Source organism: Canis lupus, chromosome 21 (assembly GCF_048164855.1).
Source record: "Canis lupus baileyi chromosome 21, mCanLup2.hap1, whole genome shotgun sequence".
Taxonomy (NCBI): Eukaryota; Metazoa; Chordata; class Mammalia; order Carnivora; family Canidae; genus Canis; species Canis lupus.
In genome coordinates this window covers 20,584,083-20,611,650 of record NC_132858.1, presented here as the reverse complement: position 1 = coordinate 20,611,650, position 27,568 = coordinate 20,584,083, and the positions used below count along the sequence as shown (strand labels likewise).

General features: G+C 35.8%; 1 protein-coding gene across 5 annotated transcripts in view; it reads right to left on the bottom strand.

Annotated features, from left to right (window-relative positions):
• The window catches only part of ELP4 (elongator acetyltransferase complex subunit 4), a 252,787-nt gene that overhangs the window by 80,965 nt on the left and 144,254 nt on the right, over positions 1–27,568 (bottom strand). For 2 of the 5 annotated variants that reach the window (XM_072790991.1, XM_072790992.1), the window contains exon 10: positions 4,956–5,062. The exons of the other annotated variants lie outside the window; for them this stretch is intronic. In XM_072790991.1, coding sequence (XP_072647092.1) covers positions 5,048–5,062 — 15 coding nt within the window. In that variant the 3' untranslated portion in view covers positions 4,956–5,047. Of the gene's footprint in view, positions 1–4,955; positions 5,063–27,568 lie in introns of those variants that run through there. 5 annotated transcript variants of the gene reach the window in all.

Below are 27,568 nucleotides of genomic sequence, written 5' to 3'. Positions count from 1 at the left end.
TGGCTCAGCGGTTTAGCGCCGCCTTCAGCCGAGGGTGTGATCCTGGAGACCCAGGATCGAGTCCCATGTCAGGCTCCCTGCGTGGAGCCTGCTTCTCCCTCTGCCTGTGTCTCTGCCTCTCTCTCTCCCTCTCTCTCTGCGTCTCTCAGGAATAAATAAATAAAATCTTAAAAAAAAAAAAAAGGCTAAATGCTGGCAAAAGCCCATGACAAGGAAGAAACACATACAGATGAAAATCTATATATGAGATTTTAAATACATATAGTGATAAAATATACAAAACATAAAATTTATCATTAAACATTTTTAAATGTATATTTCAGTGTCATTAAGGTACATTTCCACTGTTGTACCACTACTCATCTCTAGAACTTCCATATTATCCCAACTGAAATTCCATATACAGTAAATAAAAAATTGCCATTCCTCTCTTCTCCTACATATATTTTTAATTCAAGCCTAATTATAATTTTTTTTTAAAGATTATTTATTTATTCATGAAAGATAGAGAGGCAGAGACACAGGCAGAGGGAGAAGCAGGCTCCATGCAGGGAGACGGAGGCGGGGACTCAATCCCAGGACTCCATGATCACGCCCCGGGCCAAAGGCAGACGCTTAACCACTGAGCCACCCAGGCGTCCCTCAAGCCTAATTATTTAAATAAAATCTTAGAATGCTAGTGTTCAAAACCCTTCTGTCTTAACCTGTTTATTATAACCCCAGACACCTGTTATGTAATTATGGGTGACTAAAGAAGTTTACTTGGGAAATGCAATTATAATTTTATTTACTAAATAAGAAAAATTTAGAAGAATAGACAGAAATATAATTATATATATATTATATAATAATAATTATAAATATATTATTTGCTTCCTACTGTGCTAACAGTTGATACTCAATCTAAAGGCATAAGTTGAAAGACATTAGAAGTTAATTAAGGCAATGGCATACTTTTACTCATAAGCAATCTTATTTTAATCATGTAGATATTTAAGTAGCAAGACTGTAACAATTCTTGGTTATTTCCAGAAAAATCTTTTAAAAGGATTTGAAGAATAAAAATATTAAGAGACAGAAGCAGCTTACTAAAAACCTACTTAAGCAATTGTGACAGTTTAAATAATAGCATGCAACCCTTGAAATGGACTTATCCATATTGGCTATATAACTGAAAATATCCCAAAATATTTCTTTTCCTGATAAGACAAGGACACTAAAAAGAGGAAAAGGAAATCCTTGAGTACAAAAGTGTTAACTATACAAAATAGTATAGGGAGAAACATGTTCGAGAGAAGTTTTTTTTTCTTTTTTTAATACAACAGTTCAAGTCAATGGCTATTTAAAACTTTAAAACAGGGGATCCCTGGGTGGCTCAGCGGTGTGGCTCCTGCCTTCGGCCCAGGGCGTGATCCTGGAGCCCCAGGGTCGAGTCCCATATGGGGCTCCCTGAATGGAGCCTGTTTCTCCCTCTGCCTGTGTCTCATGAATAAATAAATAAAATCTTTTAAAAAATAAATAAAACTTTAAAATACATTGGGCATGGGGATGTAATGTATGGCACAGGGAATGTATTCAATATATTGTAATTACTTTGTATGGTGATAGATGGTAACTAGACTAATTGTAGGGATCATTTCATAATGTATAAAAATAATGAATTACTATGATGTACACCTAAAACTAATAGGATATTGTATGTTATTATCCTTCAACATTTTAGGTCTTATTCAAGTGATTGGTAAATCAGAATCAGAAAAAAATAGTGACTGAAGCCCAAGTCTATGCTATAATTCTGTAGAGAGGAAGAAAATCTTACAGGGTAAGAGAGCTGGGAAGGGGATGAGAGGCAGAGAGAAGAGGAAAAAAAATGTACTCACTCCTACATTTATATCACCCTATTGGGAATAAGGGAGGAAAAGAAGAAGCTTTTCTATACTTCTTTGAGATGAATTTGAAAATTGCAACATGGAACATGCCCTCTAGGTGAAACCAATGATATGGATTTAAGGGCCATTTTATAAATCTAACACTTTCCTAAACGAATTCCCAAAGATCAGATTTTGAATACAAATGTCCCTATCTTCCTTCAGGAATCTGTCACACAAGGACTACTGGATTGGGAATCAGGAGACTTTGGTTCTGGACTTGGTTCTCCTACACTATGTGTGATATAGGAATACTTATCTGGGACTCTGATACCTTATAAAGATCTACTATCTTTATCTTCAATCCCTCCAAATCTAAAATACTGTGAATACCTTAACTCATTTGGTGGCAAAGCCTGAACTTTCATAAAGCTATTTATAGTTTTTATTAATCTGCCTTGTGTGAGTACTCATAAGTTTTACTGCAGAAATATTAATGTATTTGATTGAGATACTTAAATCACCTTTTAGACAAACATTTTAACTTGTTGAAATATTTTCAAACATAAATAAACATGCAAGAATAGAACAAAATTCTCATATCCTTCACAGTAGGTTCCCCAACTTTTAACACTTCACAACATTTGCTTCATCTTTCTTTAAATTATTTTCCTTTAAATATAGGTATACTTTAAAAAAATATAGGTATACTTCTCCAAATATATTTATATACCCATGATTAACCTTTTCTGAACGATTTAAGAATAATCGGCATATACGATTCCCATCACCCCTAAATATTCGGTGGGTATTTCCCAAGGAAGGACATTCTCTTACATAGTTCTCATGCAATTGTTAAAGTATGGAAATCAACACTGATATGACACTAGCACCAATCCACAGACCCCATTTTCATTTCTGTCAATTGCCCCAGCAATATCAGAATATCCATTCTCTTCTCATATTCTCAGTCCCTCCTTGCCTCTCAGGTTGACAGTTTTTCAAGAACACATGACTTTTACTGTAGGCTAAACATAAATGTAGGTCTACCTTCTTTTTCCTCCTGATCATGCTTTTTGGGCAGGGAAGACACTAAGATGATATTCTGTTCTTCTAGGGCTTCACATCTAGGTGATGTGCTATACATGATGTCGATCCACCTGTGATGGTCACCTGCCATGCTGTTCATCAGGTTTTCCACTGTAAAATCACCCTTTTTCTCTTTGTAACTGATTAGTAGTTTGTAAGGGCAATGTTCTCAGATTCTGTCAGTATTCTGACATCAAACCCACTGATCAACCTGAGCCTCCATTGAAAACTCCCAACTGAAGCAGACAAAGCAATGTCAAATAGTAATTTTCTATGTCATCATTGCTTTGATGTTTATTATTTGGTATTCTACTATAAAGAGGTTTCTCTTTTTATGTATCCGTCCATGTATGTATGTATGTATGTATCTGTAGCAGTATGGACGCATAGATTTCCATTCTACTCAGTGGGTTATCTTCTATTATTTACTTTGAAACTCAAGTTTCCCAGATTTGGTTAGAAGGGTCCTCTTCAAAGTGGCTTCTGTGCCTTTTCTTATGGACTCATCATTCTCTGAGTACCTCCCTATTTTTTTTGACAAAACTTCTAGTCTCATGTTACACTTTCTGTGCCTTACCCCTAGAATTAGCTATTTTGCCTGGAGGTACCTCCTTCCCTCCCTGCCTTTTTTTTTTTTTTTAATTAGCAAGGGAAGATATTTAGAAATCAATATCTGGGTACTTGGGGTATTCCTTCAGTTGTTACTGTTTGTAAGCTTTCCTAAAGACAAAGCTAGGTAATATATCTATGTATATAAGACATAAAGACACATACATACACATACAGATACATCCATAATTATTTCTGTATGTATCTGTATGTGTGTGTACATGCAATTGTGATGTATACCTATGAGCATTTGTGTTTATTACGAAATTACCTTTTTCAAACACCAGGCAGTATTTTCTAGTATAGCAGTACTCTATGAAAAATTTTATTCACTATGTTCATCTGTTACATGGTCATATGTATTTTGATCTTAACCCCTTTTAGCCTCAGCCCTGTAAGATCAAGAAGTACTACTGGCCTTTTATTTTGCCTTCCTATTTTGCCTTGTCTCACTCCATTTCTACGACTGTATTAGTAAAGAAAATGTGGTTGCGGTCAGAGAATCAGGTAGAAAGAAATAAAGGAAAAATATAATTCAGACTATTTTATGAATACATCAATACAATTATATGTAGATAAATGTATATATTTTTGGTTCATTACTAACACAAAAGTAAAAAAAAAAAAAAGAAACCCCATAAATCACATGGGAAGAGTTTGAGGATATTTTAATTGTTTAAAATCTGTGCAAACATACAATATAGTTGAGAATAATATATAACTCACAGAAAGATAATGAGCTTATCTAAAATAGGCTTATATGACTAAAATTTATCATTTTAATACAAATGTGTATTTAAAGTTTCAAATTTAAGTATACTATGCATATTTTATACTGAATTAGACTAACAAACCACCCCCGCTACAGCTGGGAAGGTTAAACAACAGTATTCAAATCTGATTTAGATATAACAGCTGTTCAAATGCCAGGGCGTACTTTACTTGAAAATGTGGCCATTTAGTTCTGTTAAATATAAACTGCTGTTCTGGCTATGTTCATGCATTATTTTCCCTTAAAAGTTCTCAAAAAATTTATTTTCCCTGATACTCAAGTTTAAAGGGTCTTTTTCTTGAAATTAACTTTTTCTTTCTGAACTTTCTGAAAAAAATAAGTGGGACAATTCCCTTACCTCTTCTATTACTTGTACCCTAGTCACTTTATCAATTGCTCTAACCAATATAAAATATAATTAATAATTGGGAGAGTGGTACTGCTTTTGATGAGACCCGATTAGGTGCATTTAAATTCCTCATTTTTGACTGAAACAAGTTAAGACATTTTACACTGTAGACAATAATTCCATCATAGCTACCTACTACATGTGTTAAATTATAAGTTGTATAAGTACTATCTCAAGGCAGAAACAAAGAAACAAAATCCTAAAAATTCTCAAGAATAATCACAAGTACTTCATTTAAAGAATATCATCACCATTAAAAGTCCATGGGCTTATTTATGAATGAAGAAGTTGGCCCATTATTCAATTTCTTGGGACCTGGGGAAAAAACAAGATGATTTTTAAGAAATGATTTTCCAAGAGAAGTGTCTTTAACCTGATATCTTACGGAAAAAGTGACTTTCTCCTCCATTATACTTCAGAAACTGAGAAGAAAGCTCTGATACAGAGAAAACTTTCACTTCTGCAGGAAGAACACAAAAACTAGGCACAGAAAGTATTATCATCCTACTGGAAAGGGAAACAAAAAGTTTATAGGTAGATAACTCTTCCAAAGTCACATAGGAAGTCAGTGGCTGTTCTTCAACAAGAAGCCAGTCTAAGACTTACTCCATTCAACATGTTACCTCTTTTGAGGAAACGGGAGTCTTTGTCCTTCCCTTCCTTCCCCAGCTAGCTATAGGGCACTAGCCATGTGTCAGAACTCTGCTAGACCTTAGAGATTCAATGATGAACAAGACATTTGTGGTCTCCATATTTATGGAAGTGTAGAAGGGGATGGTAGAAGTAATTGCACTGCAGCATGGTAACTGCTTATGATAAGAGACAGTTAAGGATGCTGTGAGAGCACAAATGAGTGGTATCCAATCCAGACTTGGTGTGGATGGATCAGGGAAGGCCCAAAGGAGGCAGTGACATTTAAACCATAGCATGAAGGATAAATACAAGTTAAGCTGATTGGAGGAGCTGTTAAATGGAGAATTTCAATCTGAGGGAACACCGTGTGTGAATACATCTTTGAGGAACTGAAAGAATTTAAGTATAGCACAGGAAAATTCCTGCTCTGTTGACCCAGTCCTACTCCTGCTCCTTGGAAAAGCCAGAGTGGAAAATCAGGACCCATCATTCTACATAATTCCAAAAAGAGCAACGGAGCAAGAAGTAAATAGTCAATGTTTTGGGACAAGTAAGACACTTTACTGTGTCCTTGAAAATGGAAACCTATGGCTTTTTTTTTAATGCAAAGATGAGGCAACTTGGAAACTGTTCTTTAAATCAAAGAGTTTTCAAAATTCATTATTATAGTAGTAGGGCAACAGAGAGTAAGAAAGATATTCCATCATTGTAAGTACTATAATTTGTTTTAGATTTAATTTTTATTTTTAACCTTTTTAGTAGGCTCCATGCAGGGCTTGACCTCATGACCCTTAGATGAAGACCTGAGCTGAGATCAAGAGTCAGACGCTTAGCCGACTGAGCTACCCATTCACCCCAAAATTTTTTAGATTTCAGATCAAAGCACTGTATTGACCACAGAAACTTAGGCTGGTCACATTATACCTTTAAATTTTAGATGCATCATTGTTAGAATGAGGGAGCTGAAAAAGATGGTCTGTACCCTTCTTTCCTGCTTTAGTATTTGGGCTCTGTTAATAATAGAACCAACAGGATCATAGTATCAAAAATCTGCTCTTTGAGAGTACTGCATTCCTTCAAGTTACCATAGGAATACTTTTCTATTCAAGCAGAGCGGCTCCAATTTTGTTAGATTTCTTTGTTGGGTCTCTAATATGATTTCATAGAAAGAAAGGGTTTTATAGCCTACAAAATCTGAAAACGATTTGCTACATTGCATCAACCTCCAAAATTTAAATCCTTAATTACATAAAACATGGGAGCAATTTTCCTATTGGTCTGAATACAAGGCTAAATCTATGAGTCCTTGAATGATGTTTCAGTACTCTGAGATAAGATATGTATCATTTAGTAAGAGGCTGATTAAGGGATATAACGAATTCTATCACAATAATCAGCTTTTTGTTAGCTCAGGAAATCTAATTAGGAAAAATAGTATTATAAATATATTCCTAATTCAAAATTGTCATTATAAATATTGTACTCATTGCCCTAAATTTAGAAATAACAAAGAAACTTGTCCTTTGATTAAACAATTGTAAATATATGTACTGTTTTATTTGGTAAGGTTAAAAGAACATTGGCAGTTAGCAAAGTGTCCTAGATTTACTATGGACTATTTTTTTAAGCTTGATGATAAAATTGAGGCTTTATAAACGAGAAAATGATGTACTAAAAGCAAGACACTAAATCAATTTTAAACACCAAACACAATTTATGCCAGACTTTAAAACTCATCCACAAAACATTAATCTACACAAAGGCCAGAAGCTGAATGAAGCATAATTTGTGAAACTGATACCTTTCATCACAACCTCTAACTGAAAAGGTCATTAGATATATTATATCTAAGTGAGCAGCTTATCCCTGCTTCATTACTGATAATTAAGACAAGTAATATTTTCTTGACAGTAATGTGTCCGTTAACAGATATAGTCTAGTTTGCATAAAATAAGCATTAATTACCATAGTACTACCACAGATTAAAAAAAATTAAGTACCTGTATAACATGTCTTCATTATTTTTCCTTTAATTTCTTTAAAGAATTAACAGGCTCAGAAAACATACTGTACATATTAAGAAATTCATCTTTAGTCATGTTTTAAATTCATAAAGTACATAACAAAAAAGATGTTCTGAAAAAATGATCAATGAAAATGAAGGCACTATGACGGTATCATTTAAATTATCTGTACTAACTTGCTTTGTTGAACTACTGTAAATGTAGCTGCTCTTTAATGTTAAGACTCCTTCTTGGGGCGCCTGGGTGGTTCAGTCGGTTAAGCATCTGCCTTCAGCTCAGGTCATGGTCTTGGGGTTCTGGGATTAAGCCCTGCACTGGGCTCCCAGCTCAGCGAGGAGTCAGCTTCTCCTTTTTCCTCTGCCCTCCCCCCCACATCCACTTGTGCTGTCTCTCTCTCTCATAAGTAAATAAAATCTTAAAAAAAAAAAATACTTTTTTCCTCAAATAGGCTTCATGCCCAGTATGGACTCCAATGCAGGGCTTGAACTCACAACCCTGAGATCAAGACCTGAGCTGAGATCAAGAGTCAGATGCTTAAGTGACTGAGCCACCCAGGTGCCCCTAATATTAAGACTTCTTAAATCTTAATGTAGGAAATTTAGGGAAGTATGAAATGGTATTCTGGTATTTGAAAGGATTAAAATTACTTCCAAAGTCTCTGCCTCAAAGCCAAGCCACAGAATTATATTAAAAAGGTTTTGAGTAAGAAAGCACATGAGAAAACCTGCTCAGTAAAGAACACATTAACTATTACTAGTAACGACTAATATTTACTATGTGTACCATGGACTTTACAGCATTTCTCTGTTTACCCTCACAGTCATTTCATGATGATAATATTATTATTGTCCCAATTTCACAGTCAAGGAAGAAGGTGAAGTAACTTGTCTACATTAACGTAACTAGTAAGTGGTGGGACAGGTCTGTCTGATAGACTTGAGAGTCTGCACTCTTTTAACTACTATACTACACATTCTTGCCAAACACTTAGTTGTTTCAAGCTAACCAGATATAATTTCTTTTTCTTTTTTAAAAGATGCATTTATTTATTTGAGAGAGAGTGTGTGGGGGTGGGGAGGGATGGAGGGAGAGGGAGAGAGTCCAAAGGGACTCTGCACTGAGTGGGGAGCCCAACTTAGGGCTTGATCTCATGAACCTTAGATCATGACCTGAGCCAAAATCATGAGTCGGATGCTTAACTGACTGAGCCACCCAGGTACCACAAGATAACATTTCTTAAGCATCTACTGGTGCAAAGAACTAGAAGTCAATGGGCTATTTGTTGAGAAGCCTGTGAGAAAACTGACACTTGAAAAGAAGTGAGAGGATTGCCTAGGTGGCACTGTCCGTTAAGTGACAGACTCTTGGTTTTGACTCAGGTCCTGATCTCAGGGTCATGAGATTGAGCCCTACGGTGGGCTCTGTGCTCACCGTGGAGTCTGCCTGGGACTCTCTCTCCCTCTCTCTCTGCCCCACCCCTACTTTGTACACACTCACTCTCTCAAATAAATTAAATCAGAAGAAGAAGAAGAAGAGGAGGAGGAGGAGGAGGAGGAGAAGGAGAAGTGAGAATGGGGACAGTAGTAGTAATTTACACTCTGAATTTTTTAACCAGGTGTCCTTCCAAGTTGGAGTCTACCAGGACAGCACTGAGTATATGGTTCATCCTTGCAAAAAATTGAGCAAAATTGAGCAAAAAATTGAGCAAAAATTGAGCAAAGTACTTAATCTCCTTGCATCTAAGTAGTTTAGTCAGTAAAATGATAATAAGAGACCTAACTTCAAAGTTGTGAGGATTAAATGAGTGAACACAAGGGAAGTGCTGAGAATAGTGTCTTGCTGATACTCTAGATTGTTATATTTTAGTACATATTTAGATCTCATTAAAGAAGGGGGATTCTTCAAGATTTTATTTATTTATGAGAGAAACAGAGAGAGAGAGAGAGGCAGAGACACAGTCAGAGGGAGAAGCAGGCTCCATGCAGGGAGCCCGATGTGGGACTCGATCCCAGGTCTCCAGGATCACACCCTGGGCTGAAGGCGGCGCTAAACCACTGAGCCACCCGGGCTGCCCATGAAGGGGGATTCTTCAAACTACACTTGCTCCTTGTCACCCAGATCCTGAAACTCATATTTTGAGAAGCCATGTTAAGCCACTAGTGTAAGTGTGTCATATCCCTCAGGATTGCTGGCGTGGAAAAAAAATGATGACATTATTAAGCGGGATATTACATATTTATACCTGTAAGAGCAGTTAGTTGGGGGCACAGTGGGGGTGTGTATGGAGGGTGGCAGTATGAAAACCTTCACCAAATTAATGCTCTAGAGGCAATGTGGTCAGGGGAGGTACTATGCTTTGGCAGTGCTCAGCAAAGGTTTTAAACAGATGTGTATTTGAATTCTGGCTCTGCTACTTACAGCCATGACACATGGGTAAGTTATTTAAGCTTTTTGGCCTCTCCTTTTACATTTACATGACAATAAGTGAAACAGAGCAACTGGCACAGTGGGTGACACATAATAAAGGTTAAAAGGTGAGGAACAGTGAGGTCAGGTAACTTTCCTAAGTTTATGTAATTATATTACACAACTAGTCAGTGAGAGAGTCTTCTGCTCTGTGCCATGAGGAGAGCAAAATAAATATATAAATACAGGTGATGAATATAAACCTAAATATATAGTTAGAGACATAAATATGGCTGAAAGGATGGATGGAATGGTGGATAGGTCCTGAAGTGACTAGCATAAGCAGGATAAGGATGAAAGGGTTTCAGTCACAGAAACATTTCAGACATGATTTAGCTGAGCAAAATAGCAATAGTATTGTCATAGCTGTGTGTCAGTTTGAAAAAGATGCCGTAAAGATAACTTTATTTAGAAATTTGATTCTCTAAAGTCCCCGATGATACAAGTGCCTGATTACATGTAAACACTATTATCTTTATTATTACCTTAGGTGGAAAATAACTGTTGTTCATATGGTTTTCTTATTATTTTATTTTTATTTTTATTTTATTTATTTTTTATTTATGATAGTCACAGAGAGAGAGAGAGAGAGAGGCAGAGACATAGGCAGAGGGAGAAGCATGCTCCATGCACCGGGAGCCCGACGTGGGATTTGATCCTGGGTCTCCAGGATCGCGCCCTGGGCCGAAGGCAGGCGCTAAACTGCTGTGCCACCCAGGGATCCCGTTTTCTTATTTTTAGACAAAGTTATAACCAGATAAGAATTTTATGGTCTTTGGCCAAAGGCAAAAATTCTAGGGCCATTTTCTTTAAAGAAATAAACAAGATCATAATAGGATGAGGATAGGAAGCTACTAGAATTATGCTTTCTCATTAATTCAGACTTTGTAATACTAAGGAGAAGAGGATATAGGTTGCATTAGGATAATTGCCTCACATATGAAGTTCTGTTTTACTTTTCTGCAGTCATAGATGCTCATTTAGTGCAAATAAACCACTGCAATATTCAAGATGCAAAATGTGTATTTTCTTTTTAGGAAAAAAAAGTAACTGGTTAATGAGCAGGCGTCATTTGAGTGTCTACCATGTGTGCCATCTCTCACGTGAAGGGAGAAGAGGCAGATGGATTAGACTGGTGAGGTCTCTTTCAATTTGCCACATCTTGAAAGGGAGGAAAACAGCTATGGCCCACATGCCAGCAATTCAGCCTCTAAATCTTGACTTTGTTATCCAGTAGCCATTTGATCTGTGTCAGGCTTCAGGTCTCTCACACGTAAAAACTGGCTAATCTATCTTGCAAGAATTGTTCTGAGGATTAAATGAGATAATGCTTGTGAAAGCACGTGGTGTTTTCTTTTCCATTCCTTTATGAGAGGAACAGTAGTATTTTGGGGGCCATTTCACAGGAACCACCAATATTCCTTTAGTATATAAAGGACTGTAGAGAGCAGAATTATTGCCTCTTAGTTGCCTTCTGGTTTCCATGAGCAAAGTAATGCTTCTTTGTGAGAGAAACCACCACCACAATGTAATCATTCAGGCCTTGTGGCAAGCCTTTGGAATATATTAATTTATTTAATCCTCTCAACTATGCTGTACAAGGTGCTGTTACTGTATCTAGCAGATGAAGAGACCCAGGCAGAGAGAAATTATTTGCCAAGCTCACACAGTTTCCAACAAGTCAGTTGTGGGAGAAACTCTCAAATGCAGACCATTGGACTGTAAAGCCTCCCTGAAGGTCACTAGAGCACACTATTTTAGAGGAAACAGAACATGCGATGTGACAGTAGTGGGTGTAGACTGCCTATTATGAGCACAGAGCTAGGCAGGGGCTTCCACTTGTGTAAGTCTCCCATCCTCCTTTCATCCTCCATTCTGACAAAGGCTTTAACACTAAGAGCAGTTAGGAAGGGGAAATAAGATGTAATATCTGAGTGGGTAAGCCGTTAGTTTCAAGTGGTAAGAACCTACTGGAGCTAAATGCATTCTCAGAGGATAAGAAGACACCAATTAATAATACTTGTATTAGTGTTCTAAATAAAGAATCTGTGCTTATAAGCTTCTCAAACTACCGAAGTGAACTCTGACCAAGGTCTTCATAGGCCATAGGAATTTGGTTCAGCATTTCATTCAGGGACAACGTTAACAAAATGCCATAAATTAGAGAAACCAAACATATTATTCTGTATCTAATTTATTGCTCTACCAGTAATAATAAAAGCTGCAAATAAGAAGTCTCTTCAGTTTTTTCCCTCCATCCCTCACAAATTTGATCTCTTTTTATGTAGACTCAAATTAATGTAACACGAATATAGAAGTTAGGGACTTTCATAATTTCTCTGTCTCTAGGCACTTGGGTATATGCTGTTTACTCTTTGTAAGTAAGTGAATATGCATGTTCATAAAAGAGCACTAACACTGGAAGTTCATTTTCTAGTAAAATATTACTAATTTTTCATCTACAGCATGAATGAAATATAACAAAATGATATTCTATTATGAAATTTCCTTTACTTCACTGTATCTGGTAAGACTTATGCGGAGGGGAGTGTCAAAAAAAGACCAGGAGACTGGAAGGAGAGAATGTCTGAAAGACTGGGTTTGTCTTTAGATTTTAGTTTAAATGCAACTACTTGGGTTATGACTTTCAAAGGTCAATTATTTTTGGCTAAATAAGTAGAAAATTGGTCCTGGTAAGCAGGCATGTATCTCCAGGCATGTATCTCCTGGGGGAGGTTTGGGGTGGGGGGAGGGAGAAACCATTGCATTGCACTACAGCAATGATACAATAATTTCACATTCATATATATAAACAGTATTAGCATAATACCATTCTTTGTAGGAAGAGATGTTAACATTTAGAGGGTTATAATTATTTTAGGAATAATGAATTTCTATAAGGCATCTGTTTTTTCCAAAGTATTTTGGTTAAAGCCTGATTTGCGTGAAAACATAAATAACCTCTTGCTCCAGACTGAGAGCATCAGCAAGCTTTAACAGATGGCCTCATTTAAAAATCATTTGTAAGATATCTCACATTTATCCAACACGCTGTCAACTTCTTCCTTTTATTCAATCATGATTTTACATATTTCTGTCATAAATATTTCTTAATCCTGTGCAATTATAGAGATCACACAATTTAGTATTTATACTTAATTTGGTTTGGGTCAACTCTGATCCTTTAAAACTTATGCCACTAACCAAAGTATTATAGAATCATTAATTATAGAAAAATATAAAGTTTAACATTAACTCACAAAAATGCAAACAAAAGCAACATTTTAATCAAGGAATAAGTGGGAAAAACAAAAGAATTGAAAAACTCCATTGTGCATCTTTCCCTGGCTCTTATTTTTTCTCTTATCTTTCATATTCAAGAACCTGGAACACAGTGGATACCTGCTGTCTCTATTTCTTCACCTCTCATTCACTTTTAAAAAAACTGCAAAACCCACTCAGTCTTTAACCAATTGCATGCAATCAAGGTTTTGTACCCCATATCCCTGAAATTTCTTGGCCAATGGCCACCCATGATTCTTATATTGCCAAATACAACCACTCAGTTAGTGACTTTCAATTCATTGCTCAAGGCATGTAGCATTCATTGTTCCTTATTCTCTCCTCAAAATTCCCTCCTCCTTCAGTTTCCATGAGACCACTCTTCAGGATTCTTTTCCATTCTCCTCTTCTAAATAAGCATGTTTTCTCCTCTTTCTTACTCTAAAGACTTCAACTACCAGCTATATAGCAATGATTCCCAAATCTATATCCCTGGCTCATATATCTCCCCTGAAGAAATTCGCACATCCAAATGTTCATAGGTTACTTCCACCTGCATGTCCGAAATTGCACCTTTTCTTAGACACTTGTCCCATCAAGTCACTCAAATCAGAAATTTGGGAACCATCTTAAACTCTTCTTCCCTCACCAAGTGACTAAGTTCAGTTGATCTTATATCTATCAGGTTCTTTTCTTAGTTTGGGTCATGATAGTAATGATAATGACCTAGATTCTTACAACATTTTTCTAACTGGACTCTGCCTTCAGTCTTGCCATCCACCCCAATTTATTTTTTCAGATTGTTGCCAGAGTGATATTTCCAAAACACAAGTCTGATTGGTATTCCTTGCATAAAACATTTACATTAAAAAAATTTTTTTTAAAAAAGATTTTATTTATTTACTCATGAGAGACACAGAGAGAGAAGCAGAGACATAGACAGAGGGAAAAGCAGGCTCCTTATGGGGAGCCCGATGTGGGATTCGATCCCAGGACCCCGGGATCACGACCTGAGCCAAAGGCAGATGCTCAACCACTGAGCCACCCAGGTGCCCCATGCATAAAATATTTAAATGGCTCCCCTTTACCCATGGGAGAGAATTAAAAAAATCATCTTTTCTGGAAATAACATTATGATCTGGCTCTCTCTTGGAAAAAAAGGGACTTCCTTTCCTTATCCATGTTTAAACTGAAGTCTTAGAACACCTAGGTGGCTCAGTGGTTGGGCATCTGCCTTTGGCTCAGGGTGTGATCTTGGAATCCTGGAGTCGAGTCCCACATTGGGCTCCCTGTACGAAGCCTGCTTTCCCTCTGCCTATGTCTCTGCCTCTCTGTGTCTCTTATGAATAAATAAATAAAATCTAAAAAAAATATAAATAAACTGAAGTCTTAATGAGATAGATGCTTGCATCTAATTATAGTAAATATGTGCGCACTTAAGATGCTTAAGATTAGAAGGCAGTCCATACCAAAAAAAAACCAACAGGAACTTGAAAGATAAAAACTGTGATACAGGTACAATGCAGAATAAAAATTAGAATTAGGAAAAGTAATAGACTAGACTTATTGGCATTGATAAGAGAAACTGGGTAACAGTTTGAACTGAATTAGGGTAACATTAACAAGACTACTGAAATACAATATCTATATATAATTTCACGAGTGGGCGTGGCCTTCATCTTTGATAAGTAGAGTCCAGAGAGAGGATCAGAAAAGAAACTGTATTTTAAGGGACCATAGAGATATTGTGTAGTGAATGACCCCTTGAAAAGACATTTCCAGTAAGTAATTTTCATGCCATAATGTATTAGTGTGCTATAATCATTTAAAAATATATAAAGAAGAAATAGTATATTTTAAAAATAAACTATATTAATGAAATTCATGAAAGTCCCTGCATTTCATGTGTTTCTATTAATTTATTAAAGTTTGAATATAAATATATTAAATTTCAACTTTTTGTTAAAAATTTGCAATTCATCTCACTGTTCTTGTGCACTGAAACCCATCTCAACTACATAATCAGAAATATATAGTGGAAAAAATGGACTAGGTGAGTAAATTATTCAATAATTCAAGATGTCTTTTATCAAATAAACTTCCTCTGTTCTTTCCTTTTTGCATAATTACTTTTAAAAACTTTTCAGGGATCCCTGGGTGGCGCAGCGGTTTAGCGCCTGCCTTTGGTCCAGGGCGCGATCCTGGAGATCCGGGATCGAATCCCACGTCAGGCTCCCGGTGCATGGAGCCTGCTTCTCCCTCTGCCTATGTCTCTGCCTCTCTCTCTCTCTGTGTGACTATCATAAATAAATAAAAATTAAAAAAGAAAAATAAAAACTTTTCAGTATTATGTCCTAAAGTACCAATTTATGCTTGTGTGTGTATAAATCTCATTTTATAATTTTTTAGTAAGATCAAAATCAAGACTAATAACAGTACCCTAGAATTTCCCTGCACCCGTTTCTTGATACTACCCATGAAGATAGTCTCCTGTGTTTTTAAAACTTTGTTCTTTATTGAAATATACTGGAAATGAATTTTATATATGGTGTGAAAGAGAAGTCAAGATTCATTATTTTTAATTAACAGTACTATTTATTGAAAAACCCATCTTTTCCTATCTGCAACACAATGTTATTTTGTCATGAAACAAGTAATCACATATGTGTTGGTTGTTTCTGAAGTCTTTTCTACCCCATTTACTTATTGATTTATACTTGTGTCAATAACATAAGTCTTGATATCTGGAAGTATAAAGTATTCTAGCTTTGTTATGTGTAAAGATTGTGTTCTTGGCCCTTTGCATTTTCTTAAAAATGTCCACAAAAATTTTTGTTCAAATTTTGATAGGAATTGCATTTAATATAGACATCAATTCTAAAGAAAGTGACACATCAACTTATATTTGTAGTAGATTTAGTCAGACATTCAAAGTTGTGTAGGGTGTGGCAATTCTTTGTTGGGTGGGAATGCCCAGAGCATTAGTGGATGTCAAATAACCTAACCTCATTCATTAAATACTACTGACTATCCCTATGATAACCAAAACCATGTTGATATCAAAGGGTTAAAAAACTTACCTAGTGAAGTCTCATTCCTAAAATTAAATTCTATGATTTTTATTGTTCATTCATTTAATAAACATTTACTTATTACCTACTAAGTGGAAGCCACAGTGCTTTTAAAATGTTGAGCTGAATTAAAGTCCTTAAATAAAGAGTTCTTTTCTACTTTAATAAATTCAAAACTTATATCTAGGCAATTGAATTTACCCCCTAATATAGATTAGACAAATCCCTTTATATAACAAATTTGAACTCTATAAAACAGAAATAATGTCTTAATTCATTTTGGTACCACCAGTGCCTCCCATACAGCAGATTCTCAATTAGATGTTTGGCAAACAATTTTAATATACTTTAAGATAATTTTAATTCATTTAATACTGTAGTCTCAAAATGTTCTTAGCCTTGGAACTTGCAAAAAAAGATAATGGGTTTAAATGTCCACTCAGGTAAACCTCACCAGTATTTCATGAAATTTAGGAGATCTTTTTCCTTATTTTATTCCATCCTGGAGTAATACTCATATTACTCATTTTGTCACTTTGCAACTTTAACATTATAGTAGTTTGACATGGCTTTTAAACTATGTTTTTATCAACTTGAAACTGCATATATTTTGACCTGCTACAGAAAAATAATAAATGAAAGATTTCCATTAGCTGTATGCAAGCAAAACACACACACACACACACACACACACACACACACACAAAACCTTTCAAGCTTTGCATTTTTATCATGCTTGCACAAGACACCATAAAAGCAAAAATCTCAATACTTACTTACAAGATATGGCACAGAAAGAAACTATACATTTGTGTGTAAAATAAGCTGTTCCAAAAAATGAATTACATGGCTAATGTTATATTAAATTAATTAGAACATAAAGATACAAAGAAATATACTGATGAGTTTGGGCTTCAGTGGGAAAAGAGAGAAAATAAATAAATATAAATACTTGCTTAGTGACAAATATCCTCATTCAGTGAAATATTTTGGCACTATGGATGAAACAAAGGCATAGAACATAGAATTCCTCACCTCAAGGAACTTATTGTCTAATAGACAAGTGTCAAAATAGGCACAGTATAAATAGAAAGGAATGACATAAATATTTGATAATCCAAATGACGTTCACTATACAACTCAAATACATTCTTTCTGTAGCTTTCCCTGAACATGGTTTAACAAGCACCAGAATTACTGCATTATTAGTCTTTGCATAACATTTCACACCTCACTCTATTTTGTACCAATCAATCTTTATTATAGTTATTTGTTTACATATCAGTTTTCTCTACTAGACTATGAGACAGATATGTCTCATATGACAGACTATGTATATAGATATTTATATACATATATATATATAAATATAAATATATCCAACCTATTTATAGCCTGGCACATGGTAGGAACTCTTACCAATATTTAACGAAATTGAACTAACATAGTATTGTACAAAATGTACAAAAATGAGAGAACTGAAAAATAATACCAAAGTGCTAACTTGACAAACAAGTAGCGAACAGGAAACAGAGAGAGAGAGAGAGAGAGAGAGAGAGAACCAAGGGTGGGGGAAGAGGGAGAGAGAGAAGGAGAGGGAGAGGTGTAAATTCTGAAAATGTATGTAGGATCTCAGTAGAAACAGGGAAGGAGAATATCCTGAAAGTAGAATTGGTGTGATCAAGGTAGAGTTACCAGACTTTCTGCCTCTGCATCTTTCTAACTCTAGTAGCTAGCAGGGAGGATAATTTTATAAACAAGCACTTAAGAGTCTTATAAATGGACCATGAATTTTATACTCTTGAGAGTAATCTATGATTCTTCCTTCCATCTTTTGTAACTGGCAAACACCAAGTACAGTACCGTCAGGTCTTCCTTTACCATATTTCTTAGATATTCAGTTTGTTCGAACTGTTGTGCAGTTGGATAAGACATGTTGAAGCCTAGACTGCTGGGTCTCAGACCTATAGGACTTTACTTGGTGCCATGAGGCAACCCAAAGGTTTGTCCTAGACTGGTAAAAACAAGTAAGATTGGTTTCTTTCTTTTTTTTTTTTAATTTTTATTTATTTATGATAGAGAGAGAGAGAGAGAGAGAGAGAGAGAGGCAGAGACACAGGCAGAGGGAGAAGCAGGCTCCATGCACCAGGAGCCCAACGTGGGATTCGATCCTGGGTCTCCAGGATCATGCCCTGGGCCAAAGGCAGGCGCCAAACCGCTGCGCCACCCAGGGATCCCGTAAGATTGGTTTCTTAAGGAAGTTATTTAACCTCTCTGCACTTCACATTTGAAAGACAGGGATAATAATACAGCTTTATAAGGTTGTTAAGAATTCAGTGAGTTAGCATGTGTAATTTGTGCAGTGTCTAGCACACTTTAAGTACTCATGAAGTATTGGCTATTGTTGGGGTTAATATTTTCTAAACTATCATTAGCATCTTTGGGGGATAAGAAGAGAAAGAATACTCAGATGAAGATAAATTCAGAGAGGCTGTAAAAAGACAGTTTAGTGGAAACCAAAGAGAAGAGATAATAAAAAAAGATACGTGGGGAAAAAAGACATATGATGTAAACAAGGATAAGAACACAAAATTCTAAATAGAAAGAAGATACTTTAGTGTAATAACCTCTCTAATAACTTTGCACATTAAAAAAAATAAAATAGTATAACCCTGGGCATCACATGATTCAACAAGAATGTTCTGAGCTAATGTTTCCTGAGAGATCCTTATTGGTGTCACTTAGTAAAAATTATGGTGCTTTGTTAAGTGTGAGATTTATTTGCAACTCCCAATTCAAGCTGGAAATGACGTTTGCCATAAAAAAGAAATTTAAAAATTTCCCTCATCCCTCCTTTCTCAGGACCACAACATGAACAGAAAAAACAGCTTTGAGTCAAAGAACACGGATCCCACAGGCAGAATGTGGCCACCAGGGAGATCAGCGATAGAGAGCATTGCTGGTGGCCAACGCAGAGAGCTACAGCAATGCGGCTGTTCCTGGGGTTGACAAGCAAAGCTGGATTAGTTGAGTCCACCCTTAAGAAAGGTGCAGACATCCTCTCACAGAGCCAACCACCTAGGGCAAGAACAATGCGACTTCACACTGCACCAAAACTACTCCCTTAGCCATATGGGCAATCTCTGGTTTCCTCCTATTGTCTTGGCCTAAGTATTAATACTTTTTTAACTTAATAAAGGCAATAAATTATGTGGTCACTCTAGACGGATGGCATTAGTTCCTAACTAAAGGAAAGGGAAATATTTTAGTCATGTGACTTTGTATAATAAAATATTTATTGTTTCATTATAGTGATTTTAATCACCTTTTTTTTTTTTTTTTTTTTTAAAGTAAGCTCTAGGATTGAACTCAAGACTCTGAGATCAGGAGTTGCATACTCTACTGACTGAGCCAGCCAGGTGCCCCGACTCTTAAATCTTTTAGAAAATCCTAAATTTAAGATAAAAAAATTTACATAGATAGATAGATAGATAGATAGATACCTAGGCTGAGTGGACTTTATAGAATCAACATTCTGGTACCATAGTGAAAAACATTAGCAGAACAATGCTCTGTTAATGAGTTCTGATCCATCCTACAGAATTGTCTTAACAGGATTAATTTATATGAGTGTGATCATAACCTAATAGTACAATTTACTTTTTATTTTATTTATTTATTGTTTAAAGATTTTATTTATTTATTCATGAGAGACACAGAGAGGCAGAGACACAGACAGAGGGAGAAGCAGGTTCCTCACAGGGAGCCTGATGCGGGACTCGATCATGCCCTGAGCTGAAGGCAAGATGCTCAGCCGCTGAGACCCCAGGCATCTCCCAATAGCACAGTTTAAAAATTCATCTGTTGGGCACCTGGGTGGCTCAGTCAGTTGAGTATATGCTTTTGGCTCAGGTCCTGATACCAAGGTCTTGAGATTGAACTTTGCATTGGACTCCCTGCTCAGTGAGAAGCCTGCTTCTCCCTTTCCCTCTGCCCCCCCTCCCTCTGCTCGTGCTCTCTCTCAAATAAATAAAATCTTTTAAAAAAATCCTTAACGGTTGTAAACTCTTTATGAAGTATATTTAAAATAAATTTATTTAGAAAATTAAAATGTGATGATGCCTCAGCACCCATGGCATCTTTCCTCTGCTCAGAAACATTTTATAGCTTTCTGGTGTGTATTAGATTAATTATAAATGCCTCAGCCTGGCATCAACGGCTCTGTGGGATAGAGCTCAAGTCTACTGTTTTTATCTTAAATTTCCACTGTATCTCTCTACCTCAAAGAAACACATGATTTGTTCCTGTTATTCTTTTCACCTCAACATTTCCTCATTTTGTTTGGAGAGGGGCAATATGAATAACTAAAACACTAACCCTTCCCAGACTGCCTGTTGCCTGGGTGGCAATTTGTAAAGTTCTGATCAATGAGTTATAATAGAATTCTATAGAGGAGTATTTGGAAAGTTTTCCTTTCCTTTTCTCCTTCCCTCAATCCCTTCTTCCTGTTGGATTAGAGACCGGTACTTGGAACTGCAACATCATCTTGTGATCATGAGGCAACAAGTATGAGGGAAAGTCTCAAAATTATGGAAATATGATCTTGACATTCTAGAACCACTGAATTGATACCAGCAGCTGCTTACCTTCAGATTTCTTGTTTGTCTGAAATATAAAGCTTTATTTACCAAAGCTTCTATCAATTAAGTTTATTTTTACATGCACCTGAATCATGTCCTAACTGACATATCTTCTCTCCAGGTTTCCAGATTGATCACACATTACCTTCTTTTTTAATTTTCTCATTTGCTTTCAAACAGACGAAGCATCTTTGTCTTCTATGAGCTCCATAGCATTTTGTGCTTGTTTTTATGCTTAGAATATTTTGTCTTGTATTGATTTTTGTATATTTGCTTAATCTCTTCTACTACTGTGTTCACTTTCTGGTGTAAGAATAGTGTTTTATTTACATGCTTTATACACAGCAGGCTTCTAAATATTTTTTCTGAACTGACTTAGACTAAGTATATTACACTACAGTATTCGTGTTTACCAATAATTCTACATATTATGAATGATGTAAAGCTTGTGCTGCCTACAGATATCTCCTCACAGTATAGAACCAACTATAATTATATGTGGCTGCTGGATGAATTAAAAATGCTTCTTTCTGTTGTTTGGATACATGTTCCTTCCGGAACATGTACAGAAGTCTGAAGTCTTATTCTAGTCCTGGTCCCAATTTGCCCTAGGATACAAAGCTGAATTAAAAATAAAATAAAATGTTCCAAACTAAATACATGAGTCTGAATTTTTATAGAAATATAAGTCACTAAGCTGGTTAATTCCAAGTGTTAGTATTGAACCAGGATGCACTGACATCTACAGGTTCCATCAAGAAAACTTAATCACAGGTTAATAAAGGTATGCCTATGTTGTGTATTTTGTGATACATGAGTTAATTAATACCTCACAAGTATTCAATTTGCTAAGGTTTGAGTTCCTCAGGATAAACTAATTATATTTTTAATTGAGTACTTACAATCCCTGACAAAGAGAGATTCATTCAGTCCAACATTAACACTTTGCATTAAATAAAATGAGTCTACCTTAGAGTTTTTCTGAACAACTTTGTTATTAAACTCTGTACAAGTTTTTTTTTTTTTAAATTTTATTTATTTACTCATGAAAGACATACACAGAGAAAGAAAGACACAGAGACACAGGCAGAGGGAGAAGCAGACTCCATGCAGGGAGCCCGACATGGGACTCGATCCTGGGACTCCAGGATCACACCCCAGGCCAAAGGCAGGTGCTTAACCGCTAAGCCACCCAGGTGTCCCTCTGTAAAGGTTTTTATAAGACAGTTTATTATGCAGTGTATGGAAGAGTAGTTTAGGAGATCATTCATTTAACACTCAAGGGCAGTGGATTTAAATATATTTTAGTTGTCCAACCCTTACTTCAAATAAAATATATGAAACAGAGTTGAGGCTGGGGTGAGTACACTCAATTTAGTCTTTCCCTTGTCTTTGGCTTCCCTCTCACCCATAATCCAAACAAGCAATTCCAGAGGCACCTTTTACTATCACAAGGGCCATAGTATTTTGAAAACCAATGCTATAGGGAATATGCATTTTAAAAACCTAAGATGCAAATATAGAAATATTTTCTTAAATATCATTTTGGCAAAAAAGGGTTCTTGCCAGTTTCAATACATAATATACCTAACTCAGCTCGTTCTGAAGAAAAGGAACCAATAAAAAAAAAAAAAAAAAAAGAAAAGGAACCAATAAATGCTTAATTTTGTTAATGATGTTATAAGGATAAAAAGTACCTTGGAAACTTCTTGTTTCTAGTGGAATATAAGGAGCTTGGAAGTCATCAGTCTTATTCCCCAAATGAGAAAAAAGCTGAACAAACTGAACTTATCAGAGCAGTGCGGTCACAGGGCAAGCCACTACCCAGAAAATTTTGGAAATGATAGGTAGTTAGCTACAGAGAAACACAACTTACTAGAGCAGAAGCCTGAGGAAAAAAATCTTCACAGGAGCCAGTACTAGAGGAAAACAAACAAACAAACAAAAAACCCCAAAACCCCTAAACTGTAAATGACAAATTGCTAGAAGGTCAGTATGGACAAGTTTTGAGATTACAAAAATCCAAGGGGTGCCTAGTCTGAGATACAGAAAAACTCAGTATCATCGGTTTCAGTTCTTTCAACTTGATGTAAAATTCAATGCAATCCCAAGAAAAATATCAGCAAGTTATTTTGTAGATACTAACCAAATGATAAAAAACTTTTTATGGTAAGGCAAAAGACCTAGAATAGTTAACACAATATTGAAGAACACAGTTGGAGGAATGACACTACTTATTATGTATGGGCTGAACTGTGTTCCCCCCAAATTCATATGTTGAAGATCTAACCCCCATCTAACTCCCAGTACCTCAAAATGTAACGGTATTTGGAGATAAGGTCTTTAAAGAGATAATTAAGTTAAAATGAGTCTTTAGGGTGAGCTCTACTCCATTATGATTGGCATCCTGATAAAAAGAAGAAATTTGGACACAGATATATACAGAAGAAAGACCACCTAATGACACAGGGAGAAGATGGCAAACTACAAGCTGAGGAGAGGTCTCAGAAGAAACTATCTCTGCTGACACCTTGATCTTGGATTTCTGGCCTTGAGAACTGTGGGAAAATAAAATTTCTGTTGTTTAAGTCACCCAGTCTATGGTATTTGTTAGGCAGCTCTAGCAAACTACCTTATTTCAAGACTTAACTCTATACACTAATCAAGACAGTATGATATTGATGAAAGAACAGACCAGTAGATAAATAGAACAGTATACAGAGCCTAGAAATAGACCCACACAAATATAGTCAACTGATCTTTGACTGGACAAATGCGATTTGATGGAAAAGGATAGTGTTTTCAACAAATGGTACTGAAATAAATGGATGTCCACATGCAAAGAATGAACCTAGGTACAGATCCTACACCTTTCACTAAAAAGTAACTCAAAGTGAGTAACAGACCTAAAATGCAAAGCTATAAAATCTTGGAAGATAATATAGGAGAAAATTTAGGTGATCTTGGGTTATATTATATATAACATCAAAAGCAGGACCCATGAAAGAAAAAAATGTTAAGTTGGGTTTCATTAAAAGTTAAAAACTTCTGGGCAGCCCAGGTGGCTCAGCGGTTTAGTGCCACCTCCAGCCCAGGGCATGATCCTGGAGACCCGGGATCGAGTCCCACGTTGGGCTCCCTGCATGGAGCCTGCTTTTCCGTCTGCCTGTGTCTCTGCCTCTCTCTCTCTCTCTGTCTCTCATGAATAAATAAATAAAATCTTAAAAAAAAAGTCAAAAAATTCTGTTCTGTGAAAGATACTGTTAAGAGAATGAAGACAAGCTGCAGACTGGGAGAAAATCTTTGCAAAACATATATATATTATATGTTATATAATATAACATAAAAAATTTAGAAAAGACTCTTAAGATTCAACAATAAGAAAAAATACACTCTAATTAAAAAGCAAAAGATTTGAACAGTTGCCTCACCAAAGAAGACACGCAAATGGCAAATAAGCATATAAAAAGATGTTCAACATTATATGTAATCAGGGCACTACAAATTAAAACATCGAGATAGTACTACACATCTATTAGTATGGCTCAAATCTGAAACGTTAACAACACCAAATGCTGGCAAGGATGTTGAGCAACAAAAACCTCCATTCATTGTTGGTGGAAATATAAAATGGTACGACCACTTTGGAAGGCAGTTGGGCAATTATAAAACTAAACATTTTTTCCCATATAATCCAGCATTTATATCCCTTGGAATTTACACAAATGAGTTGAAAGCTTATATCCACACAAAGCCTGCACACAAATTTTTTAACAGCTTTATTCATAACTGCTAAAGCTTGGAAGCAATCAGAATATCCTTCAGTAGGTATGAATGGATAAACAAACAATGGTACATCTATACAATGGAATATTATTTAGTGACAAAAAGAAATGAGCTATCAAGTCACAAAAAGACAAGGAGGAACCTTAAATGTATATTGCTCAATGAAAGAAGTCAATCCAAAAAGCTACATACTATGATTTCTATTATCTGACATTCTGGAAAAGGCAAAACTATGGGGACACTAAAAAGATCAGTGGTTGCCAGAGATTTTTTGGGGAAAAGGTATGAATAGATGGAAAACAGGATATTTTTAGAATAGCTGATATACAGATATATCATTTGATGGTACATGTGATTATATATTTGTCAAACCCACAGAATGTCCACCACAAAGAGGGAATCTTAATGTATACTATGGACTTCAGTTAATAACGTGTCAATACTGGCTCATCAATTGTAACAAATGTATACACTAAAGCAAGATGTTAATAATAAGGGAAACTGAGGCTGGAGTGGGGGTGGTATGAATGTCACAGGGGAACTCTGTACTTTTCTCTCAAATTCTTTGTAAGCTTAAAACTGTTCTAAAAATAGTCCATTAATTTTTAAGAAGTGTCTTGTATTGGTATTCCAATACCAATTGGAATTGGTATTCAATTATTGAGTATTCCATTCCACTCGTTTATTTTTTAAAAAATAAATTGACGGGATCCCTGGGTGGCGCAGCGGTTTGGCGCCTGCCTTTGGCCCAGGGCGTGATCCTGGAGACCCGGGATCGAGTCCCACGTCGGGCTCCCGGTGCATGGAGCCTGCTTCTCCCTCTGCCTGTGTCTCTGCCTCTCTCTCTCTGTGTGACTATCATAAATAAATAAAAATTAAAAAAAAATTAAAAAAAATAAATTGACATAAACTAAAGATCTATTTTTTGCAGATTATAATGGAAGTAGACATCGTAAGGAAACTAATCTATTGTAAAAAAGAGAGAGAGAATATTCTACATTTTAATCTGCTACATAATATAAAGCAGAAGTCTTAAAACTGTAAAATGCATGCCCTTTACAAAGACTCTGTAATGGGTTTTTGGGTATGGATAGTTTTAAACGAATTGAATTTTGAGATCTTTAATTTTCAGTTATTCTCTCCTAAAATTGACCTACTTGAAAACGTACCTAGAGTCTGCAGGTTCTCCTTTGTGATGTGACTAAACTTGGCAGACAGAAGGCACAGCTCTCACCTACCCTGAATCTTAGCATGATGCATTGCTCCCAAGGAAGAGTCCCAAGACTGCAAAGCAACAACAAACCAATGGGGACTTGTGCCTTGTTTCATAATAAAGAGGGGACAAACACATGGCAATGAAAATAAGAAGACTATCCTAGAAACATGTTTATTGTATTTAAAAAATGAAGTCAGAATTTCTTCTCATTGATTTGACAATGATTGCCAATTATGCTATCTTATGAACTTTTTCTATAAATTAAGCTAAATCCTCATTTCATGGTTTTGATAAAAATATATTTAAAGCACATCTCATAGGTGAGAAATGATATTGTCACTTCACACAATGAAAGATATTATAAATCAACTTAAAATGTGTGGTAAGGTACATGGTTTTAAAATTGTTTTAGAGAATACTCAAACAAAAAAAAAGAAAAATATGATCTATACCATGCCACTTAATATTACCTTGCTTTTTATACCACTTCTCCTGTTTTCCTTTGCTTTTGGGCAAATTCATGTTACTCGATGCCACACTTATATGATAATTTCAGTCTCCTGCATTCTAAATCTTCTTCAAGAATATACTAGGTATCATAAATGCCCTTTCCCTTTAATCTGAAAGCAACGTTTTTCTCACTAGAAATTATAAAGTCCTAAAGACAGCATTTATCTCTAAATATATGGTTACTTAAAAAAAAGAGATGAAAAAAAAAGAATGTATGGCATTAAGCAAATCTGTAGCCAGTTAATTTCACAGTTGATACTGTATAATTCTTTTAGTCACTCTTGTTTTGTAAATATAAATAAAAAAATTGATGCTGGATGAAACTAAAAGTAGCTATAATTGAAAAGCTAGAAAGAGAGTTGGCCTTTGGAGTTTGTTATGGGCTGAATTGGAGGGTAGGCATTCACTCAAAATGTGACCCTGGGCAAGTGACTTAACCTTTTTAAGCCCCTTCATTAGACTTTGAGGACTGGCTGTGGGGATTAAATGGTACAATACAGGTAATGTGCTTGGTGTAGTGTCTGCCACTATTAAGTACTCAATAAATGATAGCAATAAGTGATCTATTATTATTACTATTAATATTACCTCCCAAATTCATTCATGCTTGTACATAGCTTAAATAGGGAAAGGGAGGAAAATGAGATAGTTTGGGGGTGAACTGAGACATATGTAACAATAGAAAGTGTTTTTTGAGCACTTTATCATGTGTCAGACTGTTCTAAACAGAGAAAAATCCTTGTTCTTGTGAAGCTCACATCCTGGTAGGAGATGGAAAATGAACATAATAAATGGGAAAATGATATAACATTTTAGAAGGTGGTAAGTGCTATGGAAAATATAGAGCAGATCAAGAGTAACCAGGAATGGCAGATTGAGGGTAAACTACTTTGAAATGGATGGTCAGGAAAAGCTTCATTAAGAAGGTGATATTTCAACAAATATTTGAAGGTGGGGAAGTTAGCTATGAAAAGATCTGAGAAAGGAAGATTTCAAGCAAAGGGAACTGGCAGCAAATGCCCTAAGGCTTGGCATGGTCAAGGAATAGGAAGTATGGCTGAATCAGAGCAAACGTGGGGAGAGGAATAAAACATGAAATCAGAGAATTAAGGCAGCCAGGTGGTGGTGGTGGTGGGGTCTCAGTGGCCACCAAAGTGAGATGGAGATTTGATAGAGAGTTTTGAGCAGAGAAA